Below are 15,961 nucleotides of genomic sequence, written 5' to 3' on the forward strand. Positions count from 1 at the left end.
CAAGGGAACACTGTATTTAATTAATAATGAAAATTGTTTGCATCAGTGTGGGTCGCCATGTTGCCATTTAAATTTGGTACAATAAATTGACACAAACTCACGTTTAGTCATCTCAATGTTTGTTTCACCGCTGCACTCTCTCTGCTCTGTCTGGTCAGGCCAGTCAGCTACCCAGAGAACCACTACAACATATCACCTGCAGGCGGTGACCGAATGCTGCCTTACAGAAACCCCTCAGCCAGCTTCTCGTCGCCCTCCTCCGGCCTGGTGGGCCTCTCCACCATGGGGCCACCTGGAATCACACCGGGGCCATTTGTGCGCTATAAACCTTCGCCTGACAGGTGTGTGAGTGTGTGTGTCGTCTCTTCTAGATTAAGTCAGTCAAACCAACTGTAATGAGTGTTAGCAATCTAGTGAAGGACGGACTCTGGTTTTATTCAATTGAAATGCAAAAAGAAAGCCAATGTCTTGAAGTTGGGACAGTTGAACTCTTTAAAAAAGTAGATGTGTTGACTATGGTCATCATGTTTTTTGTGCTCTGCGCAGATATGGAACAGGACAGCGTGCCCTGCTGCCCTATGAGCCCCACTTCAGCATGGACATCATGTCCAGTGGAGAATCGTCATCCGGCTTCACCAGTCAGGAGAGCACGATGGAGCGCTGCAAAACTGGTACGTTGGCTCCCCAGAGTACAGCTGGCCTCCATTTTGAAAGTGCACTCAAGTTGTTCACATTCTGTATCAATGGTCCAATTCTATAGTGGAACAATTGTCAAGTCAAAAGGTCAGAGGAGAACAGAGCTGCTCAGTATCATCTGATCGCCCTCGTCTCGAAGTCTGGATTTTTTATTTTTATTTTTTTACATTTTTTTAATTACTTTTTTCCCCAGGCTTTTATTGTGATTTTTTTCGTGATTTGAACTTTTTTGTTGGAAATTTACAAATTTGTTGTTGTCATGTTACAACTTTATTCTGCTTTTCATATTACATCTTTCATATTTTTTTTAATAGCACCGTACAACTTTATTTTCCTCAGCATTTGTAGTAATAATATGATTTTATTCTCATAATATTGTCACTTTATTCTTATAATATTAGTGTTCTCTTGTTTATCACTGGATTTACGTTCCAAAAAATACCTGCAATATGTGAAATCCGCCAAGTCGTCAGCCTTATATTTATTTACATTTATTCTAAATGTTTTAGGGCTGTAATGAGCTTCACCACACACTTTATACACATTTCTTATACAGGCATTTACATCTTCTCACATTGCTCTCTTGTTTCTCTCAATGTTCCAACCTTCATTAATAAAAAATAAAAAAAAATGGATGCAAAATTGACTAAAAAAAAAAAGTGAAACAGCAAGGCCGTTACAAGTGAACTGTTATAGCGAGGAAACACTGTATTTCTTTAATGCTATAATAATACTTTGTATTCTCAGTAAATTGGGTCTATAATTTGTCATAATATGATTGTATTCTGAAAAAAAAATAAGCCTCAAGATAAGACGACCTTTATTAGTTACACAATGTGCGCTCGTGCTTTTTCTTTGACTATTTTTATTTGCAGTGTGTATCTTTAAATTCAACTTGAATTAAGGACTCAAGCTCATTAAAACAATGTAGTACCTGATCAAGGCCTTTTTGGTGAAGTTTGTTGTGGCGTTTGTGTTTTGTGTGTAGAACCCCTCTGGCATGTTCCGGTGGCAGCATCCAGGGTGCAAGCTGGTGGAGGAGGAGGAGGAGGCCAGAGGAGACTCAGACAAGACGTCCAAGGGAAAGAGTCTCCAAACAGACAATCAAAGGTTTCGCTCACGATTGTCACTCTTTTCACCTTCCTTGCTTAACCAGCTCTGCGCATGCCACAGGGTGAGGCCCAGTACTCCAGCCACTCCAGCAGCAACACGCTGTCCAGCAACGCCTCCAGCAGCCATAGCGACGAGCGCTGGTTTGAGGGAGGACCGGCAGGCGACAGAGGGAACGGGGGACTTCCAGGTGACCCAGCAGAGCCCGATCCGGACCACCTCAACAAAGGCGGATCCAACGACAGCGGCATTGACACGCCGGCCTACTACAACAACCACAACAGTCGCCACATTGCCGGCGGCCAATCCCACAAGCCCTCGCACGGGGCTATCACTTACAACCAGGAGCTGTCCGTGGGAAGGAGTGGCGGCGCGGGGGATGCAAATAAACGGGAGTCGTCACCCGGCGTTACGGCCACAGCCAATCAGAACAAAGGGTTCCGCACTCGGACGTTCCCGCCTCCTAAATCCAGTGCTGAAAAAATGGATGCTTTCAAACCAAGGTAATAAGACACAGTGAGCAATAGGACTAAATTGGACATCTACCAATTTGGGCTACAACAGAAAAACTGTTTGGTATTCTTAACGGGAAGCAGCATTTTAAGGCAGCACATATATTATTTCTCACAACATTACATGATTGTCAAGGAAAAAAGCTCCCCACGCTCAGCTTTCATCATATTCAAGCTTTTGTCGTTGTCTTCCAGAGCCTACACACCTCAGGGTTACAAGACTCCAACGGCGGACAAAGCACGACCCGTCCGCGCCGCGACCACCACGCCCACTTCGGCCCACCTGAGCTCCACCCCTCTCTCTAGCTCCGCCCCCAAGTCCTTCTACGGAAAGAGCAGACAAAGCGCCTGGCAGCCCGACGATGTCGTCCCCTCATCTTCCAACGCGAACACCTCGTCCAGCTGCGACAGCAGCAATAGCAAGACGTACGTATGTTTATAATACCTCCGATCTTAAAGGGATACTTGACTCAATGTAGCCATTTTCAGCAGTAAAAAGTTCATATTTTGTCCAGAATTCATTTGATAACGTAGTACATTATTTTACATGTACAATTAATACACTTCAAAAACATATTTCTGCTTGCTGTCGACTGAAGATGACATCACACATGCTCAGGAAATAGGTAACAACCATTCACAGCTCACCTGGTCATGTGACGTTAGCAAACTGAGTCCATAATATTACAATTTTGAGTGAGCTAATTTTTGTGGGGGAAAAAATGCATAAAATGACTTTCATGTTGGTTTCCTGTTTTCACTCTGTTTTGTGCTTATTGGGCGCCTGTCAATTACTCACCTTCTGCATTTGTGTGTTGTTGTCTTTAGCCAGGTGGACATGAACTCGAAGAACGTGTTTGGACAACCACGACTGCGGGCGTCGCTGCGAGACCTGCGCTCTCCGAGACGGACGTACAAGAGCACCATCGAGGACGACCTGAAGAAACTCATCATCATGGACAACCCCGGAGAGTCTCCGCAGCGGGATCCAGTGAGGACCGCACATTCGTGCGCACACAGTTATACCATGCTTGAAGATATTATGCAAAGTGTTTAAGCCTCATGTAAATTAGCTTTTTAGTTGAGTACAGCTTCAATTTTGCTTAACACCTAACTCGGGGGTCTGCAACATGTGGCTCTTTTGTCCCTCCCTGTGGATCTCTAAAAAAAATAATTTACAGAAATTATGTTTGTATATATATTTTAAGTTTTCAGAAAAATCAAGATGAAAGGTAGATAAAAATAATAATAATTAGAATACCTAAAAATGCTCAAAAAGTGACGTGAAATGTCTAAAAACGATGAAGAAAAACATAAAATTACAAATTGAATTGCAAAAATGTCAGAAAATGTATTTAAAAAATGGCAGAAAAGAAATTCAGAAACCATAAAATGTACAGAAACAAAAGAAGAAAGGCAGAAAGTTACCATAAAAAGTCCACAAAAATGTCAGAAAATTGATAGCAAATGGCAATAAAAAAAAGTAATTTAAAAATAGCCTTAAAATGTAAAGTGACATGAAATGCCTAAAAAGGAAGAAGAAAAACATAAAATTACAAATTTAATTGCAAAAAAGTCAGAAAATGTATTTTAGAAAAGACAGAAAAGAAAGCATTCAAAAAGTAACCATGAAATGCACAGAAACAAAAGAAGAAAGGCAGAAAGTTACAGTAAAATATCGACAAAATTGCACCAAAAAAAGTCAGACATTTTGATAGCAAAAGGCAATAAAAAAGTAATTAAAAAAACATAAAGTGTCCAAAAAAAGGAAGAAGACAGGTAGGAAATGACCATATGTGACATTAGACTTAATGCACTGTTTCATTGACTACAATGTTCAAAGGATTTGTGACTCTTTTGACAGTAAAGGTTGCTGATCCCTGACCTAAGCTGACATTTGCACTGTTTTTTTACATTCTGCTTTAGTTTCTACAGCATGAGTAGACAAATAGATAAATTGTACCCTCTGCTGGTTGCTGCTAAGTAGTGAACGCTATTATGCTTCTATTGCAGTGGTGGAAAAGCTCGTTGATATAAAGAGCTATTTCTCTTTCTATGGAGTCACCTGATGGCCAGACTAAATTTGAGAAAAAATACAAAAAAAAAAGGTTTGCTAATGCTAATTTTTTTTTAAATTGTATTGTTATTTAATTCTCCGGGTACTCCGGTCTCCTCCCACATTCCAAAGACATGCATGGCAGGTTAATTGCGCGCTCCGAATTGTCCCTAGGTGTGCGTGTGAGTATGGATGGTGTTTGTCTCTGTGTGCCCTGCGATTGGTTGGCAACCAGTCCAGGGTGTCCCCCGCCTACTGCCCAGAGCCAGCTGAGATAGGCGCCAGCACCCCCCGCGACCCTTGTTAGGAATAAGCGGTCAAGAAAATGGATGGATGGATGGATTGTTATTTAATGAATTTAATTTATAATCAAAATTCATGTAGAATAATTCAAACCAAATATTTAAGTAATGGGAAAAATGCTTTGAATATCTTTTAAAAGTACACAAAAGAGCACCATGTTAGTGATTTTAAAAAGTGATCATGTGATGGATATTGTGTCGCTGTTCTCTGCCGCAGTCCCCCAGGCGCACGTTGCAGCGTACCTTTTCCGACGAGTCTTTGTGCAGCGGTCGACGGGACGCCAGCTTTGCCAACTCGGAAAACCAGTCAGCCCCCATGGACATGCTCTTCACGTGCACGCTGCCCACGCGCAAGCACTCCACCTCGTCCAACCACACGCAGCCCAAGAAAGGTGAGTTTAGTGGCTTCACACCACAGTTTGTTGTACTCACTGCGAGCGTTTCCTTTCAGTGCCGCTATCTGCGTCTGAACTGTCCCTTACTGAGGTGCGAGACAAAGTCCCCCCACTAAGGAGGTTGGATCCCGGACTCATGCCCCTGCCTGACACGGCATGTGGACTGGAGTGGTCCAGTCTGGTCAATGCTGCCAAAGTCTATGAAGGTGATACATACCTCACATAACTCTTACCACTTGTGGACAACAGTGTGAACTCTTACTCCAATCACGTGTTTTCGACTTCCAGCACAAAGAGCCGTGTCGCTCTTCTCACTAACCGAGACACGAGGAGGCACCGTGGACATGAGGCCTGCCGGCAGTCCTGTGCAGTTTCCCACTCCTCAGACGCCACGGACCACACCCACCTTCAGCAGGTACCTTGATTTTCTTGGTGCACACTTGACCATTAATGTGATGTGCAATTTTTTTTTTCCTTCTTTTTTGCAGCGACGAGGGGCCCAACGCTTTGTCAGGGCGTCTTCACCATCTGGAGGTGATGTTAAAACAGCTAAACAATGACCTGGAAAGAGTGAGTGAATCGCACTCTGAGTGAGTGAGTGAGTGAGAGAGATATGTTAGTCAAAGAGAGAGAGGGGGAGAGAGATATGCTAGTCAGAGAGAGAGATATGGGAGTCAAAGTCAGAGAGAAAGAGAGATGCTAGTTAAAGAGAGGGGGAGAGAGAGAGAGAGAGATGCTAGTTAAAGGGATAGTTCGGATTTTTTGACATGAAACTCTTATTTCATCCTCACCTCCAGTGTGCGCGATCATCACTGACTTACCCCTGACAGCGTTCTGTGACGCGAGTTCTGGTCCGGTGTTGGACGAGAGGAAAATAGTCCAGCAAGCTGGCTGGTGTCACAGAAATAAAGTGTTTTTCTTCTAAAAACAATTTGTGTTCAAAAGAGTGATACATTTGCATCACAATACTCCTTTCTGAAAAAAGTCGGACGCCATTACCGCCAGGCACTACTTTTCTGTTCGTTCGTATCACTGCGCGGCGCCCCGCATGCAGCTGATAGACGCGCACTAATCTACAAGTTGTTTGTCTTTTCGACGGCGGAAGGCGCAACTATCAGCTGTCTGCTGCGCATATATCAACTGTCTACAGGGCGCTGGCTGATCGCACACACTGGAGGTGAGGATGAAATAAAGATTCATGAGAGATATGCTAGTCAGAGAGAGAGATAGATGTGCTAGAGAGAGAGAGAGAGAGAGAGAGAGAGAGAGAGAGAGAAATGCAAGTCAATGATGTCATTGAAATAGTCCACTCTGCTTTGTTGTACATTATAAAAACTACGGATGTCAGGCGATTAACATTTTATCATAATTAATTGCATAATTTAAATAGTTATCTCACATTTAATCGCAAATTTTATATCTATTCTAAATATACATTATTTTTTTTTCTAAGGTTTCATATTCTTGTTATAATAAAAGTGGAAAAAAATGTTAAACTAATAGAAACATGGCTGCATCTTTTAGTCATTGATACTGTAATTTCATAATACATAAAATTGAGTTGACTGTAAAAAAAAAAAAAATGTAAAAAATGAGTGATTGATTTGTGTTGAGGTCATTTTTCTGCCACTAGATGTCATAATTGCATTTGTAAGACATTGGTGCATTTTTTTAAGACCTATCTAATCTTTAACATGAAGTAACAATTGTAAACTCCAACTTAACCCCATTCTCCACAAATATATGCATTTTTATTTAATTTATTACTGCTAAATTTAGACGTGGATGTGTCTTGCTGCATTAGGGGCGGTCATTAATCGCCCGTTTAAAAAAAATAGTGACATTAAAGGAACTTGAAATTATCTCAAAATTAACGCACTAATTTTGACACCCCATATTAAAACATACTTGAGACAATAAATAGAATGTAAAGAATTCAACTGTTATGCATTATAATTTCATGCACACTAATGCTACGTGTCATCCATCATGCTATTATACGTGTTATGTGTCATTTCAGGAGAAGCACGACAAAGTGGCGCTGATGGCCGAGATGGCCAACCTGCGCGAGAACAACCAACGGCTGCAGGAGGAGAGCGTGACGGCCAGCGAGCAGCTGCGCAAGTTCAACCGACTCTTCGGCCACCTGGGTGAGGGCGAGCGCTCCGCGCAACCCGCCGCGCACCAGGCGCCGCCCAAGAGGGAGTGAACGCGGCTGGAATGGACTGCCTTAAAACTGGAAACATTTAACCCCCTAGCCCACCCAGCCCCGCCCCTCTGAGCCTCTTATTTTTCTAAGTATGAGATTTATGGTTCCTACGTTCGAGGAGACTGTTGAAATCACCTGGAGAGGCCTAAACACTGTTCCTGCAAGCCAGTCAGCCAAAAACACCACGATAGACTACATCTCCCACAATGCACTTGAAGTCCTGGAAGCGCTACACAGTCTTAAGTAATGTACATATGACGACTGTGAGGTACATGCTCACCTATCTATATAATCTATATTGTACTGAAATTGATGGACTACAAGAGTGTGTGAGTGTTTATACGACGACAGCTGGGTGACGAACAAACTAGTTTACGGAAAACTCGTGGACCCTCATCGTTTACACTGAGGACCTTTAGTACTGGAGATATTTCTAACACATATCATTTTTCGCTAGAGTTCTGAGTGCTAATTGGCCTTTTTACGCTAATGGTTCATCCTTTTAAGCACTGAGCTAACGCATAGCCACAAAGCTAAGTGAATAGCTTTCAGTGTTTTAATGCTTTGCACGTGAACAAGCTGTCTGGCTAATTAGCATATCCCCCTAATGTCATATCATTCTGTTGTCACCGAGTTTAAGTTGGAGACTTTTCAACATTTTCTCTGGCTTTGTACGCTAACTGGACAGCTAATTAGCATTTCCACTAATGTCATCATCCTTTTCATTAAACTAACACAAGATCACAAGCCACACTGGGATTGGCCTCCACGGTTTTGAGCGCCAATTAGCATTTACCGCTAATGCCACCATTATCATCCTTTCATCATTGAACAAAGTGAGCGAGTTTTATCATATGCTATAACTTGGGAGCGCTAGTGAGCGCACTCCATAAATGACATTTTATGCTATTTCATCGTCCCTTTAATCACTGAGCCACCAGCTCAATAGGAGCGAGAAAGCTACATGATTAGTTAGCTTCCCAATTATAAAGTCTCATTACCTTTGAACCACTTAGCTAAGTGAGTTGACATTTAGTGCTTTCTTTGGCTTTTAAAAGCTACGTAATGAGTAATTCTCACCCAGTACGAACTAGCTTGCTGCTAATGAGCATTTAATGCTAATGTTTTATTATCATCAATTATTGAGCCACACGTATGTACGCCAAGTAGATGGTAGTGGCTGTGAGTGCTAATTAGCATTTCCTACGCTTGACCCCAAAATTAAGTAGCTGATTTTTATTACTAACTAGCTGCCTGGTTAGTTAGCTTCCCCAACTAATGTCTCCTAATACTATGGAATCAGAATCCTGCCAATACTCGAAACCTCGTAATAAGGGTTTGAATTTCCAAAAACATTTTTGTATGACTAAAAATTTGTTTTGAATCTCCAAAAATATTTTTTGAATGACTTGAAAATCTCTGAAAACGCATTAAGATAAAAATAACTGATAAGAAAAGACACACATTTTTAAAAGTATGACTTTACAGTGTTTCACCCACAAATTTTCAGAAGTACAAAACGGTCACCAGCCAAGTTTCAAAAATGGCATTCTGACATTCTTCTACCTGGGCTTTGATTTGTTTCCCATTTTTGAAACCTGTTAACTCTGAATGTTCTCAAAACATTGAAAAAATATTTGCAGACCTGAAAACTTGGTTCGAATCTCCAAAAAGCATATTAAATCATTCAAAAAGCCAACAATTTTTTCCAATTTAATTTTACAGTGCTTCACCCACAAACTTTCAGAGGTTCAAAATGGTCACAAGCCAAGTTTTACAAACAAATTTTCAGTCATACAAAAATGTTTTCGGAGATTCAAACCATTATTACGAGATTTCGAGTATTGGCAGGATTCTGATTCCATATAATACGTCCCTCATCTAGCTAAGTGGGTGACTTTTAGCATTTTCAATTGCTTTGACTGCTCATTACCGTTCTCTCATAATCTTTTTCATCACTGAGCTCGTCGCCACAAAGTTAAGTGGGTGAGTTTGAATGTTTTTCTGTAACTTTGCACGGATTATCCTGTTTATCATTGAGCTAAGCGTGACTTTTAGCATTTTCTACGGCAGCTTGGCTAACTTCCATCTAATGTCTCATTCTTTCAGTCATTGAGCTAATATGTAACTATAAAGAAAGCTATGTGGGTGACTTTAGCTTATTCTATGCCTTTGAGTGCTAATTAGCATTTGCCACTAATGTCTCATCATCATTTTTAATTGAACTAACAACACAAGCCATAATGATGACTTAATTAATTTTTCCCCCTCCAGCCCCTCGATGTCAAGCGCAACTAAGCTAGGCTAACTGTCACTTCCTACTAAAAACAATTGTGTTCTTTCTCTGTCTCGATCCAAAAAGTACATATTTTCTTCCCAGAATTTCAAGCTATTTCTATACTCTTATTTGTATACCAAAAAAAAAAAAGTTGTGCATCTATTATCATTTACTGTACATGTGGGAGACAAAATGGCCCCCTTCCGTCTGTGTAAAAACAAAAAAAACAAAAAAAAACTATTTATATACTGTTTTATCTATTTTTCATACAGAAAGACAAGTTTGTGCTTCGCGGCTGCCGGTACTTTTTGATAACTCCGATAAAACTGTTTGCGATGACTGGAACTGTTTGAATACTTGGCTCAGGTTCATTATGATGCTGGACCTAAACGCTACGCCATCAACAGGTACTGTTAAAAAAAAAAAAATCTTTTATTTGCCATTGCGGATTTCCCTTTAAGGCTTCTTCTAGCAGGAAATTAGTGAAGTTGAATTTGCTGTTTGTGGAATGGGTTGGTGGTGACAGAGAGAGGACAGGCACGTGTAAATGGAACCTTAAATCAGGGGTGGGCAACCTAGCATGGCCTGTCACTGTCATGCGATTCTAAATAGCTCAGAGGAACTAATTGAAAAAGCCCAATTGCATTTAAACCACGCACGTGAATAGTTTGGGTAACCCACCCCTGCTTTAAATTTTTCTGATGAGAAGTCACACTTCTTTATTCCTCCTTTTGGGTGTCTACAAGTCTTGTTTTTCTCATGTAAAAAAAAAAAGTTTTTCTAAATATAATTTTTATGTACAATGAAGCTATTTATAGCCTACAGTGATCCATGTTGAACAAATCAGTAATGGTATTATTGTACAATTTTTTTCCTTTCTATATGTTTTGATAATTTATTTTTGGGTTGTAACGCATACAACTATGAGGATGTGAGAAGAGGGTACTGTGTTTTTATTACGTCTTCATCTTTCCTCTTTTGTTTGCTCTGGGCTGTAATAAGTGTACATTTGAATTGTAAATTATGTTTTCATTTTATAAAAAAAAAAAAAAAAAAAATTCAAGTTTTTGTATGCCTTTCCTTTGTTCCGTAACAGACCTTGGCTAAACATTTGCAACCTCCCGAATTCTGTTTCTGTTTACATGTTAGACCCTGCCAGCAAAAGATCATGTAAAAAAACAAAATGAGACCTTCAGTACTTCATGGAGGGGTCAAAATTAATAGTTGAAAATCAACACTGATATTCTGACCAACTGTACTCATGTTCCTCGCCTATAGCCCTGTGGAGCCTCCTCGATACACTTAGGACAACTGAGATCCTTGATAAAACAAGGTGAGTAGACCTTCCGGGTTGCTGTCAATGCAGTACTCAATGGCAGTGAATGAACATAGTCCACCATTGTTAAATATAAACATTTTATTTAGTACATCTTAAGAGTATTAACATTGAACAACAACAAAACTGCTGGAGTTGAAACGAAGCATAGCAGAGGGAGCATTCAAGAGCCGCACATGAGGCACTCATCTTTGTTCTCCAGGGAACACACCATGGCGGCCTTGTTGCGCTCCTTGGCGTCCTGCTCGGAGTGGTTTTCAATGGCGCCGTTGGTCATGGCGGACGCCTCCTTCAGCTTCTCCTTGTCCAGAGTGAACTGGATGGGGTTGGCGGCAGGCTTGGTGCGCAGGTAGTACATGCCAGTCTTCAGACCCTGTCACCAGATGGATGACAAGCAGCCATTTTAAAGTCGAAGCTAAAGTGACTGCCTCGGACAATTGGTAAGCAACCTTTACTGTCAAAGCAGCCATTTTAGGCCAGATAGAAAAAAAAAATCTCTGGAGTCGCAAAACATTTGAACATTGTGATGAGCAAAACAGGTAATTTTAGATATCTTGTTTTTGAACATTTTAAATCTTTTCTTTTCTGCCTTTTTTTTTTTTTTTGCACAATTTTGTGTGCATTTTAACAGCTGTAGTTTCCGGGATTTCTTTTGTTTTATATTGTGTTTATAGCTATTTTTCACATTTCTGTCTTATTTATTCAATTCTGACATTTTTGGCAATTTCATGTACATTTATTAATTTTCTGCTTTTCCTCTTCCTCTGGACATTATATGGTCACTTTTTGGAATTTTTTTTTTTTTTTTTAAAGAAAACTTTTTCATCTACCTTTTGCCTCAACTCAATTTTGGCTGACAATCTTTGAATATTTTATTCCTATTTTTTTAATCCATCCATTTCTATAGCTGCTTATTCCCCACAAGGGTCGCAGATTACTATATTTTTTTTTTATCTAAACTATTCATTTAAAGAATGTTTTATCTTTAATAATAATAATAATAAATACATATAAAATAATTATATTCATTTAAAAAAACAAAATTAAGACATCCACGGGGAGCCACAGGAGAGGGACTATAGAGCCACATAAAGAGAACTGGATAAGGTTCACGATGTAGACAGCAAAATGGATGATAATCTTCACTAAACATAGGCTATGCTTTTATCCGACTACTACACCAGAAATGGCCTATATTCAAGACACATACCTGCTTCCAGCCGAAGAAGTGCATGCTGGTCAGCTTGCCATAATTTGGCTCTGCAATGTGTATGTTGAGCGATTGGCTCTGGTCGATGTAAGCCCCTCGGTCGGCGGCCATCTTGATCACCGTCTTCTGGGATATCTCCCACACGGTCTTGTACAGCTGCTTCAAGTCATCTGGGATCTCCGTGATGTCCTGGAGAAAGGGAGGGAGGGGTAGGAGACACGACTCAGATTCGTACCATTTCATATTTTGTGGTCAATCTTACCTGTATGGATCCGTTGTGAGCGATGAGCTGATTCTTCATGTCCTCGCCCCACAGCCCCCTCTCGGTGAGGTCCTTGAGCAGGTGCGGGTTGACGCACTGGAACTCGCCGGAGAGCACCCTGCGCGTGTAGATGTTGCTGGTGTACGCCTCAATGGACTCGTTGTTGCCGAGGATCTGCGCGGTGGAGGCGGTGGGCATGGGCGCCAGCAGCAGGCTGTTGCGCACGCCGTTCTTGGCGATCTTGTCCTTGAGCAGCTGCCAGTCCCACAGCGATGTGGGCGTCCGCTGCCACATGTCGTACTGGAGGATCCCCTTGCTGACAGGCGAGCCCGGGTACGTCTCGTAGGGGCCGTGCTCGGCCGCCAGCTCGCAGCTGGCCTCCAGCGCCGCGTAGTAGAGCGTCTCGAAGATCTGGACGTTGAGCCGCTGCGCCTCGGCGCTCTCGTAGGGATGCCGCATGAGGATGAAGGCGTCGGCCAGCCCCTGGACGCCGATCCCGATGGGGCGGTGGCGCAGGTTGGAGCGCTCTGCCTCGGGCACCGGGTAGTAGTTGATGTCGATGATGCGGTTGAGATTCCTTACGATGACCTTGGTGACGGCCGCCAGCTTGTGGAAGTCGTACGTGCGCTCGGGCGTGACGTACATGTTGAGCGCCACAGAGGCCAGGTTGCACACCGCCACCTCGTCCTGGCTGGTGTATTCCACAATCTCCGTGCAGAGGTTGCTGCACTTGATGGTTCCCAGGTTCTGCTGGTTGCTTTTGCGGTTGCACGCGTCCTTGTAGAGCATGTACGGCGTACCCGTCTCCGTCTGCGACTCGATGATGGCGTACCACACCTGCTGGGCCTTAACCACCCGCTTGACCCGGCCCTCCGCCTCGTAGCGCTCGTACAGCGCCTCGAACTCGTCACCCCAGCACTCGTCCAGCCCGGGGCACTCGTTGGGGCACATAAGCGACCAATCCTGGTTGCTCTCCACCCGCTTCATGAACAGATCCGGGATCCACAGGGCGTAGAAGAGGTCTCGGGCGCGCTGCTCCTCCTTGCCCGTGTTCTTCTTCAGCTCCAGGAAGTCGAAGACGTCAAAGTGCCACGGCTCCAGGTACATGGCGAAGGCGCCGGGCCGCTTGTTGCCGCCCTGGTCCACGTAGCGCGCCGTGTTGTTGTAGACGCGCAGCATGGGCACCAGGCCGTTGGAGTTGCCGTTGGTGCCGGCGATGTAGCTGCCCGTCGCGCGGATGCAGCTGACCGCCACGCCGATGCCGCCCGCCGACTTGGAGATGAGCGCGCAATGCTTGAGCGTGTCGTAGATGCCCTCGATGCTGTCGTCCTTCATGGCCAGCAGGAAGCAGCTGGACAGCTGCGGCCGGTTGGTGCCGGCGTTGAAGAGCGTGGGCGAGGCGTGCGTGAACCAGCGCTCCGACAGCAGGTTGTACGTCTCGATGGCGGCGTCCACCCGGGTGCCGTGGATGCCCACCGCCACGCGCATCAGCATGTGCTGCGGCCGCTCCGCCACCTTGCCGTTGATCTTGAGCAGGTACGAGCGCTCCAGGGTCTTGAAGCCGAAGAAGTTGTAGGAGAAGTCGCGGTCGTAGATGATTGCAGAGTTAAGGCGGTCCTTGTGCTCCAGGACCACGTCCAGCGTCTCCTTGGAGATCATGGGCGAGTGGCGGCGGTTGAGCGGGTTGACGTAGTTGAAGAGGTCCTCCATCACCTCGCTGAACACCTTCTTGGTCTCCTTGTGCAGGTTGGAGACGGCGATGCGCGCCGCCAAGATGGCGTAGTCAGGGTGCTTGGTGGTAAGCGTGGCGGCGATCTCGGCCGCCAGCGTGTCCAGCTCCACCGTGGTCACGCCGCTGTACAGGCCCTGGATCACCTTCATGGTGATCTGGGCCGGGTCCACGAAGTCCGAGTTGAGGCCGTAGCAAAGCTTCTGGATGCGTGAGGTGATTTTGTCGAACATGACGCGCTCTTGGCGGCCATCTGGAACACACCCATACCGTCACCGCGAATGGGATTTCATTCTTTTCTATCTTCAAGGTACTATTTTTTTATTTTTTTTTTGACACCGATTTAAACAATGTCAACTTTTTCCCTTGCTGGGCTTTTGATATTTTAACTATTACCATTTTTTGTTTTGAAGTTTGACCTATAAAAGCTTGTCCAATGCGGATTTCACCATGCTGTAATTTATAGCTATGACGAATCAGAAAACATTCCACCTGTTGGTGAAGTTGAACCCAACCTATAAGTCATAAATATACTACATTAATTTTTGTTACTATTATGAAGACCCAACGTGCCAGAGTCAAAACGAGAGCAAATTTAGAATTAGCGAAATCAAATTATCTAGAGAGGTTTACCTGGTACTTGCATCTCTGATTAGTATAAACATTTGTTTTGCTGAAAACCTTATATTATACAGAGCAACAACTGGACGTCGTTATGGTATTTTTTTTTTTTTTTTTTTTTAAAGGTTTGCTGTACGCCATTTGCTTTTTATATCGAGGCTAGGTAACAATTCACAATTTAGATTTTATATGTAAGAAAAACATTTTATTTATTTATTTATTTTTCCAATGCAGAATTGGCATGCAAGGTGTATATATAACCATGGTTTTGGTCTCGTGTGCGCATGCGTGACTTTACATTAACAGTTTGGCGCCAACTATGACAAAGGCGCCGGTTAAATGTACTTAGAATGACGCGGAAATGAGACATTACATCAAATCTTGAGCGACAGTGTCGTTGACAAGTTTCTTCCCCTACACCGAACTTGCTTGCTTAGCTTTATTTAATCCGGCGAGAAAACAATTGTGTGCTACTAGCTAACACTGTGTACACAGGCTCGCCCTGTCGCCAGTTTAACAAAACATAAAGCAGTAAAGGTCTAACGATACAAAGTATTAAATTTTTGTCATTCAACGGGTAGTGAGAATGTGAGATACGAAGACAGACAGCAACTAAACCGACCAGTTGTCACTTACCTCTCTTAATCACATGCATCTTTGCAGCGTGTAGTGTAGTTGTTCCTCCCACGAAGCGGCAACAATACAGAATCCTCCTGTCGAAAGTAATCTTTCGGTCGCCGAATGTCGGGAGTACTTCTCCAAAAGACAGCGCGGGAAGAAGTAGCTCCTGTTCAGGAAAACTCCCGCTAACGTTGTATTTGCAGAGAAGGGAGGCGCCGTGAAGGCAGGGCTGGACCGATGCATTGACCAATTGGTATCGAGAAAGGGGCGGTTCTTAAAATAGGAGAACCAATCATAACCTTTTAAATTGTCTTCCTTTTTCCGGTTGTTTTCAAGGATTAAATTATGGCGGGATGGGGAAAAAGTAGGTCAAAATCAAAATGTAAGGGAAAAGAAAACGGGAAAAGTGTTGTGGTGTTATTATTACGTCAATTAAAATGGGGAAAGTCAGGGAAATGTTTACATAAACGTTTGTCAGTGAGATCGAAAATACGAGTAATGATGGTAGTATTATGAAATTAACCTCAACCCTAAATGTAAATGTAATTAAAAGGAAAACACTTTGTTTTTGGCCAGCCCTGTATGCAGTAGTAGTAAGAGCATTTGGTCTGTATTTTTTATGTA

The 15,961-nt window shown here is 43.1% G+C and overlaps 2 protein-coding genes across 5 annotated transcripts in view; one reads left to right on the top strand and one right to left on the bottom strand.

Annotated features, from left to right (window-relative positions):
• Positions 1-10,615, top strand: part of sipa1l3 (signal-induced proliferation-associated 1 like 3) — a 57,588-nt gene extending 46,973 nt beyond the window's left edge. For all 4 annotated transcript variants that reach the window (XM_077541635.1, XM_077541636.1, XM_077541637.1 and 1 more), the window contains exons 13-23: positions 159-341; positions 547-671; positions 1,685-1,806; positions 1,870-2,309; positions 2,514-2,744; positions 3,147-3,309; positions 4,894-5,068; positions 5,128-5,277; positions 5,360-5,486; positions 5,560-5,641; positions 7,092-10,615. In XM_077541635.1, the coding sequence (XP_077397761.1) occupies positions 159-341; positions 547-671; positions 1,685-1,806; positions 1,870-2,309; positions 2,514-2,744; positions 3,147-3,309; positions 4,894-5,068; positions 5,128-5,277; positions 5,360-5,486; positions 5,560-5,641; positions 7,092-7,280 (1,987 nt within the window). In that variant the 3' untranslated portion in view covers positions 7,281-10,615. The remainder of the gene's footprint in view (positions 1-158; positions 342-546; positions 672-1,684; positions 1,807-1,869; positions 2,310-2,513; positions 2,745-3,146; positions 3,310-4,893; positions 5,069-5,127; positions 5,278-5,359; positions 5,487-5,559; positions 5,642-7,091) is intronic.
• A 342-nt stretch (positions 10,616-10,957) lies between these two features.
• Positions 10,958-15,571, bottom strand: LOC144033757 (ribonucleoside-diphosphate reductase large subunit). Its single transcript, XM_077542072.1, has 4 exons — positions 15,353-15,571; positions 12,367-14,348; positions 12,105-12,293; positions 10,958-11,267 (listed from the first exon to the last, which is right to left on the bottom strand). The coding sequence occupies exons 1-4, from the start codon at positions 15,369-15,371 to the stop codon at positions 11,058-11,060; spliced, it is 2,400 nt and encodes a 799-aa protein (XP_077398198.1). The 5' UTR covers positions 15,372-15,571; the 3' UTR covers positions 10,958-11,057.
• Positions 15,572-15,961: the final 390 nt, after the last annotated feature.

The sequence above is a fragment of the Festucalex cinctus genome, chromosome 13 (genome assembly GCF_051991245.1).
Source record: "Festucalex cinctus isolate MCC-2025b chromosome 13, RoL_Fcin_1.0, whole genome shotgun sequence".
Taxonomy (NCBI): domain Eukaryota; kingdom Metazoa; phylum Chordata; class Actinopteri; order Syngnathiformes; family Syngnathidae; genus Festucalex; species Festucalex cinctus.